The sequence below is a fragment of the Centruroides sculpturatus genome, unplaced genomic scaffold (genome assembly GCF_000671375.1).
Source record: "Centruroides sculpturatus isolate CEXI.00-Female unplaced genomic scaffold, Cexi_2.0 scaffold1595, whole genome shotgun sequence".
NCBI lineage: Eukaryota > Metazoa > Arthropoda > Arachnida > Scorpiones > Buthidae > Centruroides > Centruroides sculpturatus.
The window spans coordinates 139,616-160,763 of record NW_019385698.1 but is presented as its reverse complement, the minus strand read 5'-3'; the positions used below and the strand labels follow the sequence as shown (position 1 = coordinate 160,763).

At 29.0% G+C, this 21,148-nt stretch overlaps 2 protein-coding genes across 2 annotated transcripts in view; one reads left to right on the top strand and one right to left on the bottom strand.

The window, feature by feature from the left end:
* Positions 1-200: 200 nt before the first annotated feature.
* Positions 201-1,220, bottom strand: LOC111641302 (acid-sensing ion channel 4-like; the record flags this gene model as incomplete). The annotated part of the gene is made up of 3 exons (XM_023387455.1): positions 612-1,220; positions 433-545; positions 201-364 (listed from the first exon to the last, which is right to left on the bottom strand). Coding segments are annotated over exons 1-3 (846 nt in total), but the record flags the coding sequence as incomplete, so codon positions are not given.
* A 3,013-nt stretch (positions 1,221-4,233) lies between these two features.
* Positions 4,234-21,148, top strand: part of LOC111641300 (OCIA domain-containing protein 1-like) — a 30,803-nt gene continuing 13,888 nt past the window's right edge. The window contains exons 1-5 of the mRNA XM_023387453.1: positions 4,234-4,323; positions 11,814-11,895; positions 11,987-12,040; positions 16,117-16,164; positions 20,465-20,591. Coding sequence (XP_023243221.1) covers positions 4,264-4,323; positions 11,814-11,895; positions 11,987-12,040; positions 16,117-16,164; positions 20,465-20,591 — 371 coding nt within the window. The 5' untranslated portion in view covers positions 4,234-4,263. The remainder of the gene's footprint in view (positions 4,324-11,813; positions 11,896-11,986; positions 12,041-16,116; positions 16,165-20,464; positions 20,592-21,148) is intronic.

Sequence of the window (21,148 nt, the reverse complement as noted above, 5' to 3'; positions counted from 1 at the left end):
AATTTTATTTTTATTGTAAGAAGAAAATGATTTTCATAGTAAAGGCAAAATTGCGCGGTCTTTCATAAGAAAGCTCACGAAAAACTAAAAATTTTATTTTTATTGGAAGAAGAAAATGATTTTCATAGTAAAGGCAAAATTGCGCGGTCTTTCATAAGAAAGCTCAAGGATAAATAGAGATAAAATCTATCATAATTTACCATTCTCACTCCGACATAAGTTTTAGTTCCAGGTTGTAATACCACACCCCCACCTTGCAGGGTAGGATAGGTTCCTTTCGGGTGTACTAATAATCGTGCACCAAATTCGGGAGACACTAAGTCCAAATAATCTTCGCGCTCTATATTTAATGTCAATCTCAATCCTAAAATTATACAAACTTAATATTTCTCATCTAAATCTGTACAGAAATGTAAATAAAGTCAAACTTACCTAAAGAAAGTCCCGTCTTTTTAACTTTTCGTAAAGGTTCTTTATCGACTACGATGGTATGGCACAAACCATAACGGGGCGAAGGATATTGATCCAATAAAACTATCGTCGAACTACGAATATTATTCAATTATTAAAAAGGTATAATCTTAATAAATGTAAAATTAATTTTAACTTACCTGTCATTAAAGCAATTTCTTGCATTATAAGTGCATTGAGTGATCAAATCCTGCGCTTGATGTCCGCATTTCATCAAGCTATCTTTAGTCGCAATAACGCTCATCCATACGTCACTTAAGTCCATGGTTTTACTCTTTTTTAAAAATTCGTTTTCCGATCTGAAACATATTCCTCGCTCTTCGATTTCGTCGTCGTCGTCGTATTTATCCGGGTTATAAAATTCGGATACGGACTGGTGAGTTTCCAAAAGATGTTCTCGAATAGAACTCTTTTTTAATGGATTGAGATTGCAAACAGTTAATGCGGGAAAATCAATATGATCGGCATGAATTTCTTCAGTAATAGTCATTCGCGGATAAGATAAATAAGTCAGTATCAAGTAAACACTGTGAAATCCGCATCCCGCTATAGCAAATAAAAATACAACCGACCACATCAATCTCCTAGCGTTATCTTGGGAACTGGCTATCCTCTGCACTCCATGAGCCGACGATCTGTAAGCAAAAGATCGACACAAACCACACAAAGAACTATTTTGACTTTGCGCTTCTAAATTCAATTTTCTCATAGAGGACGAAAGGACCGTGTGATCGCAAACTGACGTAAACGACGGCTGACATCTAAATGATGCTTTCTGGATATTCTTAGAAACTGCGTCATAAACATTCAATTCAGTTAATCATCAAATGAAATTTTCATCTTTTCAATTTTATCATTTACAACTAATACATTTAAATTTCAAAACAATTTATATTAATTATTATTTATTACATTTTATTACGACAAAATTAGAAATCTCTCGTAAAAAACTATTTAATGAATATAAATTGAGTTTAAACGTTTCAGACTCGGCCAATCTAACGACAAAAGATGTGTGAAAATATGTATATTCTAATTTAATGGAATTTGAATCTATATTGAAATTTTAAATTTTGTTCAAGAGCATCTAAAGCGTAATTTAAAAACAGATTATTGCTCGAGTATTTGACGATTTGTAGGACAATTATTACTTATATACAGCTATTAAAATTACAGTATATAATATATACAGTACTGAATTTTTTTTTAACTTAATAGAATTAAAATATCCTGTAAACGTATATTCTTTACATTATAGAACCGTAAATGGTTAAATTTTCTTTCATGGTATCTTGTAACATAGAAAATATATTTCTTCAATTTTTTCGCATTAACTGTTATATATTTAAATATACAATAATTTACATTAGAAACCGTCAACAATTACATCATAAACTATTAGGTGCATTTAAATTATATGTAAACTTCTAATAACAAATGTAAGACTCGAGAAAAACTGATTTTACAACAGTAATACGATACCTCAAACAATGCTTCATAAAGTACAGATTAAGATTTTTCTAGAATTTTGCCTAAAGTATTTATTATTTCTAAAATAAAAAAGTCATGAATTCGGGCAGTACAAATATTGCCGTCCAGTACCGACCAGTTACTATTCTAAAGGATATAATGATTTTCCGCCCGAATCTTTTTTTTTTTCTTTTCTGGGTCACTATCATTATCTTCCTTTTCTCGGATAAATTCGTCCAACCAAAAGTACACAATTTGGCATTTTTGTTATTTTGTGGTGAAGAGAGAAGTATCCGAACAGCCATTGTCATATGGCAGAAGTAGAAAACTGTCGACGATATATGGCATCCATGTAATATGTGGGTTCATTAGCCAATAGAAATCAGTCATAAAGAATGCCAACCTCTTATTATATAGGGCCACTACTATATAAGACCTGGAATTGAATCTGGGAGGAGAATTCTCAGGAATTTTTCACGTTCGGTCTGTTCCGGATATGTCGGGTTCTTTCTCTCACCCCTCGGCAACTCTATTGTAGGCCTGGACGAACGTTAAAATGGGTACGGAAAAAGGCTTTCTTATTACCCATCAGTAGCGTAGCCAGAAATTTAGCAAGGAGGTGCAACCAAAAAATTCAAGGATATCGAATGTTGTTTGAATAAAACTGCAAAGCGAAAGTACACAAAATTATATGATATATGTTTTATTGAATATAATTGGTTTATAATTTTATATCAACCGAATATAAAGTCGAACTTCCAGCAAGGGTCAATTTATTTTTTGAACAAAAATGCATACAAAATAATTTTCAAACAATGGTCACTCCCTAGCCACTAAAAAATTCAATTTTTAACCTTCCAAACAATGGCAGTGGCCATTATTGGCAGGTTATCAATAGTAATTACACTGACTATAGTAATTACAGTGCATTATTATTTATACCTTATGAAGTGACTACAGTGCGGACTATTAAGGCTGGTATACACGGTAAGGAAATCCTCAAAGGATGTGCTTAACAGACGAAAAAAACTCGGATATAACTGGCTGGATCGAACATAGTAATTTACAAAACTTATTAAAATATCTTCCAACGTATAAAGGATTATTTTTATTTAAAAATGGATAGATAGAAAAAAAAATCACGGTTAATCCTCAAAGGATTTCCTTACCGTGTATACCAGCCTTTAGTCACTATCGACGAGTTACTTGCTTTTCATGTGGTTATTAAGCTTGGCTGTAAACGTAAACAATAATTTTTTTTTTTTAATCAAGGACTAATTATGTGAAACGCTGAGGACAACAATCGCAAAAAAAAGAAAAAAAACTTGTAGGAAAGTCCTCGAATGTGCAGAAAACTAAAAGCATAAATATAAATCGAGTTTATTTTTGTAGACTACGACTCTAAAAGCTGAAAATTTTTGGTACAAAAACAGTACTTTCTTAATGTTATTTGATTTCAGCTAGAAAATCATAGTTTAGTGATGATCTCCAAAAATTGTTTAAAACATGAAGTTGTGAGATGGTAATTTACAAAATTGGTAATATCATTTTTTTTTCTAAATCGTTATTTTAAACATTTTTAACCGGCTCATATTTACAGGGAAAGTGAAACACGTTGGAAAATTAGCAGAGCAATAGCTGACGGATTGCTGCTTTGGTTGTGCATATTGCAATCGATATCGTTAATTAAAACTATAGTAACCATCAGTTAACAAGTGTATCGGTGACATTTCGAAATATTATGAGTACAGTATAAAAGTCACCTATTCATATCTAAATCGAAGCACTTGGCGACTTGTAGTATGTTGCATATCTGGTTAAATCAACCATGAATACAGTATTTGTGAGGATCTCAGAGGAAGTTAAATAAAAAGCCTAAGGAACGACGGCGGGATGGCCGAGTGGTTGAGGTACCCGGGCATATAATCCGGACGGGTCGAAAAAACCCAGGAATAATTCCGAAGTTTCTCCGTCCGGATATGCCGGCCATTATCTTTCGACCGCCCCATTATGGGCCTATTCCAATCTATAATAGGTTTGTTAAAAAAGCTGTCATAATGCCCACAGGGAAGAAATAATTTTTAAAAAAGCCTACAGGACAGAGAGAAACAAAAAATGACAAATAAAAAATTTTCGAATTTTTAAAATAAAATTTGGAATAAATTTAAATGGCTAATTAATAAATGCAATATTTATTTTTATAAATTACTATTTTATTTTATTTTCAATAAATTGATTTATTACAGGATAGATGCGATAATAAATCAAAATATTACATCATTAATTGAAATTTAAAATTGCCAATAGGTGGCTCAGTAATAAATGGCGACCGACAGTAATTCAAACTATTTACTGATGGAAGGTGCTTCTTCTAATGCTCCAGTATGTTTAAACTAATACGCTTATATAATAATATGATTTTCTTAAATTTTTTGAAACGTGAATTATTGTTAATTCATATTCATAGAAAAAATATAAACAGTTTTTGTTATAAACTGAAAAAATGAAATAATTATGAAAATATTGGATTTTGTCCATTTCTTAAAGCGTGGGGCGAAATCGACATTCCTCGCCTTGAAATGGATTATGAACTTTAAGACACGTGCATAAAAATTTTTAATATATTTTATGTTTTATATTTGCTTATAACAGAGACTGATCGTGTGAGATCATTCTGTTAGAGCAGTGTTTTTCAACTTTTTTCTAATAACATCCCTACTTTATGTTTAATAATACTTGCCAGAAGTGTTATGGTGCTACTCGGCACTATTCTGTTTGAAAACCACTGAGCTAATGTGTAGGAGGTGATGCTTGGATACATTTGTCCTCAAAGATATAAATCATTTATACTTGAAAATAAATTCATTAAATAACATAACTATAAAAATTTAATTTTCTTCTTGAAACTAGATTATTGTAAAATTTATCATTTGTACTAATTATAAAGATGATGTTGAATATTGGGTATTTAGTTATCTCACCAAATTACCTTTTTCCTTTTAAATGCAAATACAATGCTAGTGTTTGCAACAAGTAAAGTATGTTTGTAATTCTTCATTTACAGTTACTACTATGATAAAACTTTGCACTTAAAATGTAATTTTAAATTATGGTTGTCTAAATTTTTCTGTTATGAAAATAATAAACTGTGTAAAATTAATTTACTGGTAATTATAATGTCCTTTTCTGATAGCACCCTGGTTATCGTGGTGATAGTTATATTCCTTGATATGATTGCTGCAAATTTATATGCGGAAAGAATGCTGTATCTTTTTTGCATGTTTATTTTAATTTAATTCTTCTAATATTGCCAAATGTTCAAAAGTAGTTCCTGATAAACAGTAAAAATTATCACAATAACAAATCTTTTTCAAATATAAGTTATAGTTTTATATTTTAAAAAGAGAGTTGTATTTAATAAAAAGAAAACTCATAGCCACAAGTTTCTAAAATCCAGAATAATTTAATTCTTAGTGTTTTGGAAATAAATAATTTCTAAATTTTTTAAACTCTAACTTTAAAGTAGACTAATTGACATTGTTGTTTTGCTATACTCTTATAACGAGTCTTAACCAACATATAATAACATCTTAAATAATATATACATATGTATGAGAATTAATTTGTATTTAAAAATAGTAATTGCTATAGTGTAGATTAAATATTAATATTCCTGATCGTAAACTTATATCATCATAATTTTTTTAANTTATACAGATTCCGAAATAAACCGGAAAGGCTTTTCAATATCTCTCCGAATGGTATAGTCATTCAGTATGTTTTCATATATTAATTTTACAAATTCGCAGATTTAATACAGTATAAAATTTTTAAATATTGTTGATATTTAAATGAAATTATATAAATCATTTTATTAAACAGTTTGGCATATATTTTAAATAAACTCTTCATTTAAAAACTAGCAGGTAGGCCCGGCGTTGCAAATAAATTGAACCAAAGTTTGCCGGTTCAATTTATTTGCGATATGTGTAGGGCATAGACAACTTGCTATTAAGCATATTTCATTACTATTTGTTTGAGTTCACTAATTCATTTATATTGCTCTTAACTTGCATTAGGATGTTTTCAATTACAGTATTATCTGTTTGATTTTTTGTAATTAATTTGTGTTTACATTTTCTTTATTTATATATGTCTTTTAACTCGAATTTCGTTGTTATAATAATAAATACATTTTTGGACTTGCATTTCTTTGATTTAATTAATTCATTAATTAATTATATAATTATTTATATAAATCTCCTTAAGGACTTATCCCGAGATATCTCGGGCAAGTTCTATAGCCTTACATAAAACTCGGGCGTTTGGACTCCNTTTGATATAATTAATTCATTAATTAATTATATAATTATTTATATAAATCTCCTTAAGGACTTATCCCGAGATATCTCGGGCAAGTTCTATAGCCTTACATAAAACTCGGGCGTTTGGACCCTCTGAAAAAAATTTTTTTTCAACTTTTGGATGTTTTTTAGGTCTCCAAATTTTTTCAAAAATTTTTACCCGCGCGAAAAAATTTTATCGCGATTTTAATTTACTTTTAATGACACACGATTAACGCTTAATTGTTTTTAATGCGATTTTTTTTTATCAAATTTAATTAATCGTTCTAAAGTTGTAGTGCACGGATTTTACTTCGGTAAAGTTATTTAAAGCTACTTTCTGATATCAAAAACGGCCTCCAATAGTTGTTTAATTTTTTTAATTAATAGATTTTATTATATATAAGTTTAATTAAGTCGGAGGGTCGGAAATCGCAATAAAAATTTTATTTTTTAAAAAATATTTAAAAATATACGGCCAGCTAGTATTCACCCTACTTTAAACCCTTGTCCTCCCGAGACGTCTGAGAATGTCCCGGGAAACCGACACCAGCTGTTGTCAAGGTCATCCAGCTGTGTAAACAATGGCTCATTGCTGTCAAATTTCGCAGAAAGGGGAGACAATGGAAAATAAAGTTTGGAGCTTTTGCTTCAAAATTAACGCAATTATTTTGTATTTTTCAGTTTTAAATATCTTTTATGTTTAATTACATTAATATCATGAATTGGAAAGTCGCAAAGGAGTTTTAATAGTGAATTCCAATTTATAAATTGTCAATAACAAATTTATATACCTGTCTATCTTGCCCCATTATTGTTGCCGAAGTTGTCCCTATACCAGGGGCAACTTCGGCAACTGCTATCTTTTTATAAAGTTATTATTCTTATGATTATTTTTATTTCCAAACTGATTTTAACCAGTTCTATAGTAAGGTAACATTCTACTAGACAATAAACAAAGCTTTTTTTCAGTTTACAGCAATATTTGTTACACTAAAATTAAATTATTCTTAACGTGCCGAAGTTGCCCCGTCCTCCCCTATTAACATTTTCTAAAAAATATGTCGAATTTTAAAATGAAATATTTTAATTTTATTCGTGCTGCACAGGTTAATATCAGCTTGGCTTCTCAGAATTCCGCGACACAGGAGCTGAGATTTGGGGTCTCGCGCTACTTGAATGTTTTTAAATATTAATTTTTTAAAAATTACATATTAAAGTTTTATAAAAAAAAATCTCATTTTGTAAGAACAAATCTTTTATATTTGTTTTAGATAGGGATCTCGAGAATTTTTGACGTGGTATTTAAAATTATAGTTAAGTCACTGTATAATACAGTATTTATTGTAGTAAATGAACCCTGTTTACATTTCATTTTATTATATAACACTATTTGATTTAGCTTTAATTTATAATAGTTTATATTTTAAGTAATATTTACGTGCCATATTTTTCACATAATAAATTTTATTCGTCAATTTAAAATACAGTGGAACCTCTATATTCGTGATTAATGTGTTCCTAAGGACCTAACGAATATGGAATATAGAAACAATTTTTCTCATAATAAATAACTGATATTCAACTGATCCGTTTCCATCCTGAAAAAAAGTACAAGAATAAAAATGATGATGTTTGTAAAACTTTACTGTACTAAATAAATACAGTAAAGATAGTGGTAGAAGGGGAAGAACAGTATTATTAATATACTATATTAATAAGTCTTCTAAACAATAATACTATATCAATTAAAACATTAGGCAAATCCAATTATGATCATAGGGTCTGTTTTGCCGATGATTCAGTAGCACTCTATTTAATAAAGAACTTGTCCAATGTTGTGTTTTTTTTTTTTTTTTTCTGCTTTTTAAAACTTTTCTGAAGTAGGCAATTACATTATCATTGAATGTATTTGTATTTTGGTTGACTATAGCAACATTTGGGTGCCACTTTTGAGCGATCAGAACTTGGTTTCTTGCATTGATTATTTTTCAATAATTCAACAACACTCACGACGACCGCACAAAGCAGACTGATTGACTGCAGCTAGCTGATCGGCGCGGGCGTGCAATTGTAGTGCCACTTCCGGTGTTGGGAATGACGACGAATACAGAAAATACTGACGAATATGGAAAAATAAAAAAAAATCATTAAAATGTAACGAATATAGAGGTTCCACTGTAATTTAAACAGCATGATTTGATCTAAAAATTGGGTTAGGATCAAACGAATCATTTCAATTATATGAATCAATTCGCTTAGATTCCAGTTTGGAAGTTTTACAGATACTTACTCTGTGAAATAGCCTAATTACGTAAAATATTGCGATTGTGGTTTAAAATGATTTATTTAAAAATTAATTTTAATATAAGTTTAAATTAAATAATCGTAAATATCATTAGAATTTTAATCATTAGAACCTCATTAATGATTTCCTCTCTTACAATCTTTCGATTTAGTATATTTTTGAACGTGACTTCTTTCGGACAATCGAAAATTAATTCGTCGCTTTTTTATTTCTGATTTTTTAACCGAATTACTTTTTGGAAAATATTCCTTTCTTTTCTTATAGAGAAATGCCATAACACTAGCCATGTGTTCCAACACTTCTACGATAGTTATTGCGGAAACACCAATGTATAATCCCAGACATCCACCGAGATCGGCAAAGAGTTGAGGCAGCTGAAAATAAAAATTTTCAATAATATAATTGAAATATTTTAAAAAATAAATATTATATTCCTATATCGCTTTCTCGTTAAAGTAAATGTAAATATAATTCGTAGCGAATCCTCGATGATAGATAGAAACTCTCTTAACGTTTGAATGACCTGACCTAGCAACATTNTTAATTTTTGTTTTTTTTGACTTTCCACCCTGTGTGCATTAAGGATTTTTTATTATTCCAGTTGTGGCCAAGCACACAATGGGATGGTCAGGTGGTGAGGAACAGAGTTTGATGCATCTGTGATGGACCACCCACCAAAATATTTGTGTTTTCAAACTGCCAGATTCAATCCTGGGTTCTCCATAGTGGCAGGCTGATGCTTTAACTGCCTCGGCCATCTGGTTGGCTAATATTAAATTTCAAAACAAAGTTTAAAAAATTTGTGAACATTTTATTTACATATCTTTATTAGATAAAAAATCTAAATTTATTGATAGAAAATAAAAAGTATTAACAAAATTATATTTTATTACTCTAAAATAATCAAACTTAAATATTCAGATTTCCTTTTAAAATTTTATTAACAAAAATGTAGAGAACTAGAGACTATTCAGTGTCAGACTTATTGGAGCTCACTGATATATTGAATAATAGTTTCTCTAGTACTTTCATTATTTGTAAATTATTATTTTAATGAAATTAGATCAAAACTTAGTAAACTTGTTTAATTGTTTCGTACGTAATCTAATTAATACATTGCATTTTAAGACAGCTAAACACAAATCTTGTCATAATTTTGTTATATGTTACACTTCTGAACTATACTTGTCTCAAGATTTTTAATTTGAATCTGAATCATAAATAGAATTTTTCATTATTGTTTTAGAAAGATTGAATTGCCAAATGAATTGTGTAAATAAAATTGCATAAAGTAAATAATGATTTTTCTTTGATACTATAAAATAGATGTACATATTATGAATATTATGAAGTTCATTAAAATAATTACAATTCTGATTAAAAAGCTCAAACTTGATTTACATTAATCTTTGAATATTAAGATTGAAGATGCCCAAAAAAATTTCAGATTTAATAAGACATAACTTCTTATGAATGAAGTTTATATGTTCAAGTAAACAAAAAATAATATTTTTCTCTGGCAAAAATATAGTCAAGCTTTTAGCATTATTCTAAATAACATCACTCTTCTAAAACACCAATGAATATTTATGAATGAATGTTCTGTCTTAAATATTAAATAATTTTAATCTTAAATTAAAAGATGCATCAAATTACAGAAGTAACATCACTGAACATTATATGTTTATAACCCTTAATAAAAGCTTTATTTGAAAAATGTTACTGAACGTTTTACCATAGTTTTTCTTAATGAATCTGTCCTCCAAGTTTGTAACAGAAATTTCAAAACATCTGTATAATTCTTGTTTGAGAAGTTCAATTTAGTGCCAATTTCAGAAGCAAACAAATGGTGATAATAGAGAGTTGACTATATTTACTGAAAACAAATATTTTCAACTTCTTAACAGGTCCTCACTAGGTTATATAAACACTTGAAGCTCAAGTTTTAACTACTATCAATATTACCAAAGGTTCAGTGTCCAATAGCAATGGAAAGCTAACATTGCTTAATCAAAGTCAAATCACATGTAAATTTGTTGGATGTTAGTTTCTTAGGCACTTACATACAGTTTGATGTTTGAATATGCAACATAAGTCTTCTGTTGCTATTGGATACCAACTTTTGGTGCTGAGGAAAGTAGTTAAGAGTTGGCTCTTGTACCTAGAATGCAATGAATAGAATTTGAACATTAGTGCAATTTGAAAGAAGACATTAAAACATTTGTTTTCAGTGAATAAGTTTTCTGGATAAAATATTTTTTAAATTTACATTATTTCAGTTATTTATTTCTGTTATGAGATTTGTGTGTTTTGGTTTGTTAGAAAAATTCAAATTATTCTTACATAATATTTTGTTTCATAGTATTATATATTAAGTACAATAAATTTATGAAATTTCAAAAATATATAAATATTAATTATATAAATGACTAATATTTATATTATTTCATAACATACATTTTTAATTTCAAAATTTTAATGGATGAATTCAACTAAGAAAAACAAATTATAGAATATAAGATGATAAATATGACATTTTCTGTTTAGTAATATTTACAGTATATTAGTAAATAAAAATATATATAGTGCTTAAATGTCAAATATGTTGCAATGATATTTTTTGTAGCTGATAAATGTGTATTTATTTACAAGAAAAAATTGATAATTGTCAAAAACTATCATTATGCAGAAATGAAATTAATAATAATTGTGATATTGATGTAGAATTTACACAATGAGTTCTTATTTCATATAAAACAATAAAACTTGTACATGCTATACAGTTTGTTTGATTTGGCTACTCAAGTGCCAATTGTAAATTTTATATCAATTATATTGCATTTGGTCTAGTGTATTCTACTAATATTTATATCATGTTTATATCACATCTGCAGTTTTAAATTACAATTTTAAGATTAAAAATTAACAGAATGATGTATGTAAGACAATGCTAAAGTTTAGACAAGAAACAAAAAAATGATATAACTCAAAATCTCAAAAACAAATTTTTGTTTGAATTCAAATTATAATTTTATAAGATAAAATTGATCCTGAAAATTTTATTCTCTGATTAGGATTATTATTATCATGGTCATTATTTATCCTTATATTTATTTATATTTTTTGATATTACTTATTTTTTATTTAAATATATGTTACATATTATTATTTAACATTTTAATTAAAATTTGCTTACTAAAGAAATTTTTTCATTGTTTTAGGCTGAAAAAGTACGATACAGATTTTCACCTGAAGAATACAGAGCCATACAAGAATGCAACAGAGAGAGTTTCTATTATAGAAGTATTTTGTTCATTTATATTTTAATAATAATATAAAAATGATATTAATTACACTTTCTGTATAATAGAAACATAATGTTTTATATATTCAGGTTTACCTCTTGCTGCAACAGCTATGTTTGCAGTTCAATTAGCAGTTAAACAAGGTAACTAAATATTATAAAAAAAACTTTTTTTTATTAATGTATTGTTAAGTCGTATTGACATAACAATTCCATGGCAGAGTCAACTTTTTATTGTAGGCTACTCATCCGCCATCCAATGCAAAAAGTTAAAATAGTCTTCTAGTGGTGGCACAATGATAAAATTAATAAATACAGTGAAAACTGCTTAGGTGACCACCGGCATTCGATGGGTACCTGTCAAAACGGGCAAAACTTCCTGGCACCGAATAGTTTATCCATAGAGTCTTTGTATAAGTTATCTGTATTAAACGACCACCTGTGTAACGCGACCGTGGGCATCGATTTTTGGTCTGAAACAACATACAACAACTGTATTAAGCGATCACTTCCGTGAATATATCTGGTCTAAACTATTGTTCAACAACGTTTCCCTCCTCCTAAAATAAGGAATTAGTCTAAACTCTCCTTCGAACCCATCTTGGGCACTTTTCCCCACCCTTGAAATTAGGTAGAATTAGTCTAGCAACAAAGGAAATTCATTTCAGTTTGTTCGAAATTGTCCAAAAAACGAAAGAAATGCAAAGTGCTGTCGTTAGGAGATCGTATTAAAGTTATCACAACAGCAATTAGCAGCGAAGTTTAACTGTGGGGAAAACGAAATTTATTTTACCGTAGACCTACAGTATTTTCCTTGGGGTATAAAATATTGTACACGATACAATTAATCGGATGATCTCGTTATTTGATAAAATTTATTTTTATTTATTTATTTATTTTGAAGCTTATATACAGTATATATGCGATAAATAGTTTCTGTACCAACCGACCTTAATTCCACAATATTTTTAGAAAAATAATGTCCAAGTAATTTTTGCATGCAAAATATTCAAAAAACAATAAATGCATTAATACAAAAATCAGTTTTACAGGCAACCTTCCTTTTTCGATTTTGCGATGACAATTGTGGAATGTAATGAAATTGTATAATGAGAAAAAATAATAAAATTGTTTTATTATTAATTAATAATTTTTCTTATTGTACTTAAGAAAATATTAAATATTAAAAAATACAGTATTTTTAAAGTTAAAATAATATTAAACTAACGAATACCAAAACCAAAGTGATGTAGAGATACGACGCACTTGTATATCGATGACATAATACACGTAACTGAGTAGTGAATGAAAACAACCAAGTCAAATTAATTAAGTCGGAAAAAAGAAAGTGTGCATTATAATTGAGAAAATGCGACTATTGTATTAATCTTTAAAATAATGGTATTAAATCTGTCTTATAAAATCACGACTACTCCTGTAAATCGAGTTATCCGATAAGAATAAAATACAATACCAATATAACCCTATCATTGAAAAAATTCGCTTATTTTTGCTCACCTCAAGTTTTGCTTAGTAGAAATGGCTAAAAAGTGCACAAAATATGTATGGAAATACGGTATTACAGCACCACCTGTATTGGACGACCACCTGTCTAAAAGACCACTTTTTTTGAAGGAACCGTGGGTGGTTGCCATAGACAAGTTTTACTGTACATTTAAAAAATTGCCAGGACAAATTTAGATTTACAAAAAATATATTTCTTGGTAGACTATACATATACAATGAAAGGTCGACTTCACCGTGGAATTGTTATTACAGCACATTAAAGGACCGAATGAAATAGACTCATTCAGTGTGTATAGTCTACCAAGAAATATATTTTTTTGTAAAAAATATGTGGTTTCTTTTTTGTCTCTTTGAGAATTTATGTAATGTTACCATCCTCTACATATTTTATTCTCAAAATTTTCATCTGACAAGCAAATATGTGAATAAATGCTAATGTTCATTTATATTTCATATTTATTAAAAAAAATTGATTTTAATGTTTTCATTTTTGATGATGGTATTTGACTTCATAATTGTGACCAAAATTTAAGTGGCTTTGTGAAACAAGCTCTCAAATATCAATGTTTTTGAAGTTTATAGAAGATGGTATTATATAGATTATACAGTTTGAAAAAATACTTTAGTATTTTTTACATTTAACATCATTCATTAAGGAACAAAAATAAAAATAAATTGAATTCTATAAACCATAATATGCATTTGATCAAATATGAATATTAATGTGAGAAGCTAGAAGTTGGAGGTTATTACTCGGAACCCTTTTGTTGCAGCGTCAGATCAGTGAGGCCCGCTCATCTGTCACTGGATGGCTATATGCATTTGAATTAAAGATGAGGGCTTAATTGCTAGTGGGAAAGCCGTGAGTTCGTCAATAGGGTGCCAATTTCCAAATAAATTCAATCAACATCAAATAAACAAATAACAAAAGTTTAATGAGCTACATAAAGCAATGGATAAATACAACTGTCATAAGCATAGTTAGGCTATTGACCTAGATTTATATCTAGGTCAATAGCCTAACTATGTCACCTCTAAATACCAAGAGAAAGAATTTATATGAAGACGAGTATAATACTGAAGGCTGATTGTGCATTGTCTTTGGATCTAGTCTGCTCATGGAGGTTGCCTTTAGAATGGAGATGGATGAGGGCTTGGCCTACTCTTCTAGGCAAGTGTCCGTCCTGAGACAGGTGTGTAATTTCTTATATTCTGTAATTCCCACCAGTTGGGGTTTAGGATTTCTATCATCTGATGGGATATTTGTCCTGATGTAAGTGGACAGATGTTTGCCAGAAATGTGCAATAACATCTTGTCATGGGAAGTCGGGAGTCAAAAAAGAAAGGTTTATTTCTCCTTTCTCCTCTTTTCCCACAAAATTACACAAATGTGTCTTTTTTAATGACCAAAAATAAATACTTTAATTTTGAATTATTAAATAAAATTATTCCCTTTCTCCAGCATCTTACATTAATTTATTCTAAGCATTAATAAAAAGATGACTATTATTACGTTTACAATTTGCATGTATTTACTGTTTTTTTTTTTTTTTTAAATTTGGTTCAAATTAAACTTTTGTGGAGATTTACAAAATAATACAGATAACAAGAGAATATTTTCTTAAGTTTATTTTTTCTCGTTCATTGTGTAATTCATATTTATGTGGAGCTGTGTTTTTTAAAATGCAATTAAAAATTTAAATAATATAAATTTTTTATTAATATATTTTAAAAGAGAAGAAGTGTATAAATATTTTTGTTTACAAATTATTATAATGAGAACTTCATTTTTAATTTTTATGAATTCTTAATATATTGAAAGCTTCATAAAATGAATGATTTGATATAAATTATTATATTTTACTAAATTATCATTTACTTTTTGAAGAATATCAAGAAATATATATATATATATAACTGAAAAGTAATAAATTATTTCCATGCTTAAACTTCAGAATGTTATATACTGAGTTTATACTGTACATAGTTTATGTAAATAATAAAGTCAAAATGACAATATTGATGTGTTAATAAATGCTGATGCATAAATATACATATTCTACATTTTTTCAATTTCAAATTTAGAAAAAATAAATTTATTTTCAGATAAAATTAACATTAATTTCAAGCAAAGATAATAATTTGCTTAAAATTAGTTATGCAATAAATTAGGCAGTTAGTTAACTTTTAGGTTGGATTGTGATTGAATTAATTCTATATTAAATTGTTATAAATAAATTGTGCAATTATCAGATAAACATTAACTGTAGCATCCCAAAATAAAGAACTTAAAAAATTAACATTTTTCAAGTTTTGATTACAATAAAGCCTAATTCCCAGGAATGGCATTGTCTGTTTTCATGGCTGCAGGAAAATATTTGTACATGGTTTGTCAAACATATTTGACTTTTTCTGAAAATGAATTTAATTTACTGGAAACAAATTTCTGAATTTGAAAGTGAAAAGGTCTGGACCTAAATATTTATACTGGTTGGATGAAGAATAGGTCTTTTATTATTAATTGTAATTAATTAAAATTTTTTTATAATAATTGATATTTTTAAATAGATAATCCACAGCTGTATTCAGAAATATCAGAAATTAGTATAAAAGTTATTTTATTAAAAGAAAATATGAATCATTTTTTCAGTTTCTGAGAGAAAATTTAATAATATAATTTAAATTCTTAACAGGCATATTGTCTTCTCATCCAAGATGGGGTTCAACATTTAAATTAATGGGTATGTAATTTTTAACTATTGATTGAGATATTTGAAATGATTTTAACATTCAACCTCAAAATAACAATAAACAGGGTTTTCAGGATAGAAAAACATGCTCATATTTTACAAAAATAAATTATAAAAGAAATACACAAAGAAGCAGAACATTCTGGTAGCTTCAAAAAAAATAATAAAAAATGAATAACATTCCATTAAAAAAACAAACAGATGACAACACTTTTGTATTGAAAGCTGAGTAGATGACTGTCCACAACAAATTATATATTATGTTGATTTTTTTAATTACTATTGCATGTTGTTTGTATGAAGAAGTTATGACTATAAGCAAAGTTTGAATAAAAGATATTGAAATATCAGAAAAACAATAATTAAATATAGTTAAAAGATAATTTTTTCCATACTATATATATATACAGTAGAGCCCCTATATCACGGGTTCCCAACCTATGGGTCGCGACGGGTTTTCTGTGGGGTCACCAACTTATGCAGTAAACTAAAACAAAATTTTCACTGTAATGCAATATTTATTTTTAATGGTGTCTTAAAGTTTGAATAATTTCATATATTTTTAAAAAATTAAAATAAGTGTAATCTGGGTATGCTATTCTGTCACAGTTGGTTGAAACATGTGTTGAGAGTTTTGAGAGGAATAAATTAAATGTTGAGAATGACATGAGGTTGGCGTTAACAAAATCTCACCCGCGAATATTGAGGCTGGTTAATAATACATGCAATTTCAACCATCTCATTAAATTAATTATTAAACATAATTTAAAATAAAATTATACTAAAAAACTAATTTCATTGTTTTTTTAATTACCTTATTAAAAATACCTTTTTCAATTGTATCAGGGTCGCGGGTCACTTGGCTTTTATAAAAAGGGGGGTCGCCACCCGAAAAAGGTTGGGAACCGTTGCCCTATATGATGGCAAAAAAATTGACGACTGTAAAAATTGGCGACTGTATTCGTATAAACACACTAAAAGAGACTTGCATAATTCGGTAAAACATCATCGCCGACTCATGTCGCGACAGGATTGGTCAAATCTAGACCAATAGAGGATATTGCACAAACCATTGAGTTTAAACGAGCAGCGGACCTACTAAAAACCATTTGTTATTTAATGTTCATAAAAATTATATTTATATTAGTGATGTCTCCAAAGTTCAGCAAAGTTTTCGCTAAAAAATAATTTATTGGGAAGCACGCGAGCGCCATTCGATGTGCCGCTCCGCGACGAAAACAAGCTTAAGCAATGGTGTCCTTGAACGATGCACACTCGGTAAATAATCCTACAATTTTTTGTTTATAGCATAGTTTATATGGATTATTTCCAAAAATTATATGTATTTTGGAAATGTTGGGTCGAATTAGTCTAGAATCGATTAATTTTATGGAAGAAAACCTTTCAAACAGCCATAGTCTGTAAACTGCATACGTGCTGGGCTGTGATTGGCTCATGTATTTAATGACTCATAGAAAAAGAATTTCATAAAAACTGGAACGTATCTACCATGTTCTAGGGGGTCGACTGTATATAAACATTATTCAGATATAATTCAGTTATATAATTATAGTCACACAATTATAAGTACATTTGATTTTAGTTTGTAACATTATGAAGTACATACCATATTTTAATGTCTGTAAGATATGCTTTCATTTCAGCACAAAATATTTAGTGTATTTAAGTCATTATTGCACTATTATTGTTACTATTACTATTACCACAATTTTGATACTCAGTCGCAAAATATTTTTTACCGTATTCTCATTGAGGAAGAGCATTAGTGAAGCCTCTTCTATATGACTTACAGAATTGTGTTCATTCTCAAAATCTGTTCAATTGATTTTGATAAAAATTTGCCATTTGCCATTAATTGCAGTGAGTTATTCAAAAATGGGTAGAATTTTACTTATGTATTCCCTATGGTGGCAGTTCCAGAATCTTGACAAAATGAGTGTTTTGATAGTTAACATAGATGATGTTGCCTTGCATATACTTGAATTGTTATGTTGTATGGTTTCTATATTATGGCCAAACCATTTTATGTCTTAGGTAGGTGTATTTTAAGTATGATGATATAAAGAGTTGTAGCATGTTTTTTGAGTTTCTCTTCATTATGATTTGTTTTTGAGGTTTTTTTTTATTTCTTTGGCATGGAGGTTTTAGAAAATGATCCACAATTTTCTTGGCAAAAGTGCACTTGGGATTTTTTCCATATTTTAGATTTGAATTTTCCTGAACTCAATGTCAATAAGAGAATTTCATCCAATCTTAACTTTGCCATTTTAAGTTTACATTTCTCACAAATTGCAACCTGCAGATGCAATTTGTGAGAAATGTAAAGGTCAATGTAAATTATTTTTTCAGATGATTATGATTCTTTTGCTTTTTGATGTCATAAAAGAAAAACAAACAGTTTGGCATTAAAAGGTACATTTTAAGGCAAATTTGAATATTTCTTGTGGTGAGACAAACAAAAGAATAGTACCCCATCTAATTTGCATAGAATGTATTTTGAGTGAAATGTGTTTTGGCTGTGGGTGTGAGTTGTCGAACAGCTGTGGACTGAGTAATTTCATACAACATGTAATGATGGTTTCCTTGTCTAATTTGACCCAAATGAAAATTGGTGAACCTGGAAAGGTCATCAAGACCATTGTGAGCAAAAAGGAAGAACAAAAAAGGTGGTTGTTGAAGGGCACCTGGTGGGTTGTTGGTGGAGTTTGCCATGATGATAATTCCAATTTTGTGTGTAAGGTAAATGACAAGTTTGAAGTCAGTCTGAACTGGGTTATTAGCAAGTTTGTAATTTCAGGAAGTGTAGTGTACACGGACAAATGGAAAAGTTACAATCACATTGACAATTTAGAAGGAGTCAAAATAACTTATGGCACTGTGAAACATGCTAAAAATTTTGTTTATTCAGTTACAGGAGTTCAAATGCAAAAAATTGAACATTTATGGAATTGTCTGAAAAACCACAAGAATTTGCCTATGCATTTTACAAAAGAATTGTCTGAATCATATTTATATGCTTTTATGTAAAAGAAGCTTCTGAGATGAGAAAAATTAAAACCAGGAGAATGTTTCAAGTTGTTTGTCCAGCATATGAGTAAGATGTCTCCAGGAGTGGGACATGTTCCAGTTTGGAGAGAGCCAGAAACTATACCCTCTGTGCCTGAATAACCCTCAAGAAATCCATAAATAGTAAGAGGAAGCTTGTTGACAAGTGTTTTAAGAAGATGAAAAAATTTCCTATGAAGGAAAAAACTCAAGATACAAAAGAATCAGCCGAAACCTTTTGTCCAATACTAAGTGGAAGAAAAGAAAGAAAATAAATTAGAAATATTTTAAAGGTGAGTAAAGTTTGTTTTCTTTTAATGCCAGTATAGTATTGTTAGCAGAACCAGCTGCCATCTTGTTTTTAGACGTCATGTTCACAAACAAGGTGGTGATTGGAAATGTGCTACCATAGGGAATACCTAAGTAAAATTTTACCCAAAAATGTAATGATAGTCCATTTAAATGTAAAAAATAGGAGTTTACAAATTTGTTTTTAATATACAGAGGTATTAAAATCATAATATCTGTGCTCTCTTATGTGAAAGAGTGTGCCTAATGGAATTTAGACCTAAGGGTCAAAAATAAAAAGAGCATTGTATTTGCTTAATGGAAAGTAGGTGCAAAAACTGAAGAAAACACAAGAACAAAGCAATTGATTCAAGAGCCTCTCCATGTCAGCAATTACAAGGATCATCTCCATATCCAACCAGTGCAAGGATCACATCTCTCGTGACTGGCAGTTACAAGGCTAACTTCTTTTGTGGCAGCAAGTGCAAAGTTTACCTGTTTGCATTCATTAGGTACAAGGATTGCTTCTTTTGTGCCTAACGAGTTCAGGGTTTGTTTCTTTCTACTGTATCTGGCTCCACCTCAATTCTATCACGATATGACAAAGTCACATGATGTCCTACTAAAAAGTGTAAAGTACAATGCACACTTTTATTTACCAGGGAAAAAGAGGAATTTAAAAATCATTTACAATTAAAATTTTCATTAAAATACTTCAACATATATATTCAAGAGCTCTTAGTTATAGTTAATAATTGTTTAATTAAACAATAACATTCAAGAGTTAGACTAGGTAGAGGTTACCTGTAGCCTACTGAAGGCTTTTTGGGGAATTCATCAACTTGTACGAGGTCACAATTTATGCTGTAAAATATATGTTTACATTTTACATAAAATTAATTTCTCATTTTTAAATTAAAGTTTGATATTTTTATAGGTGCAGGTTTTGTGGGTTGGTTTTTAGGAAAATTATCTTACAGAGAAAAATGTGCTGAAAAGTTAATGCAGTTACCAAATAGTCAAATAGGAGAATCTTTGCGTCGACGAAAGCTTGGAGAAGAATCGTAAGTATAACAACATTAAAGGAAAAAGTTTTAAAACAATTATATATATATATATGCAAGAATTTTTCATAAGTCAATAACTGTTTTCAATAATTTATTTTAGAGAATAGTTAAAATAAATATACATTAATGAGAATATTTTAGTGTATTTCATATGTAAAAACTACAAAAAATCATCTGGGGATTAGTAAATAATTTTTATAAATTTACTAGCTGCATGGACCCGCTTTGCTGGGTTTTTATTTGTATGTAATATAGTTTTTTATATATATATAAAAGACTGTTTTTCTAAATAATCTAGAATCTAGCTGCAAGGACCCGCTTTGCTGGGCAAAAAGTAACGATAGTGAAAATTAAGATAATTACATTATAGCCAATCTTACCCGTTTTCACAGAATGCAAGAATTAGGTCCCCTGTTTCCAGACTAATTAGAGAATTTTTACGTTTAGTCAAACAAACTATTTTCAATTTGATCAATTTTCTGGAACGTTTACAATCGTTCTATAATCGAACCAATTCGAATACAAATTCGAATTTAAAACGGTTCGAACATTTT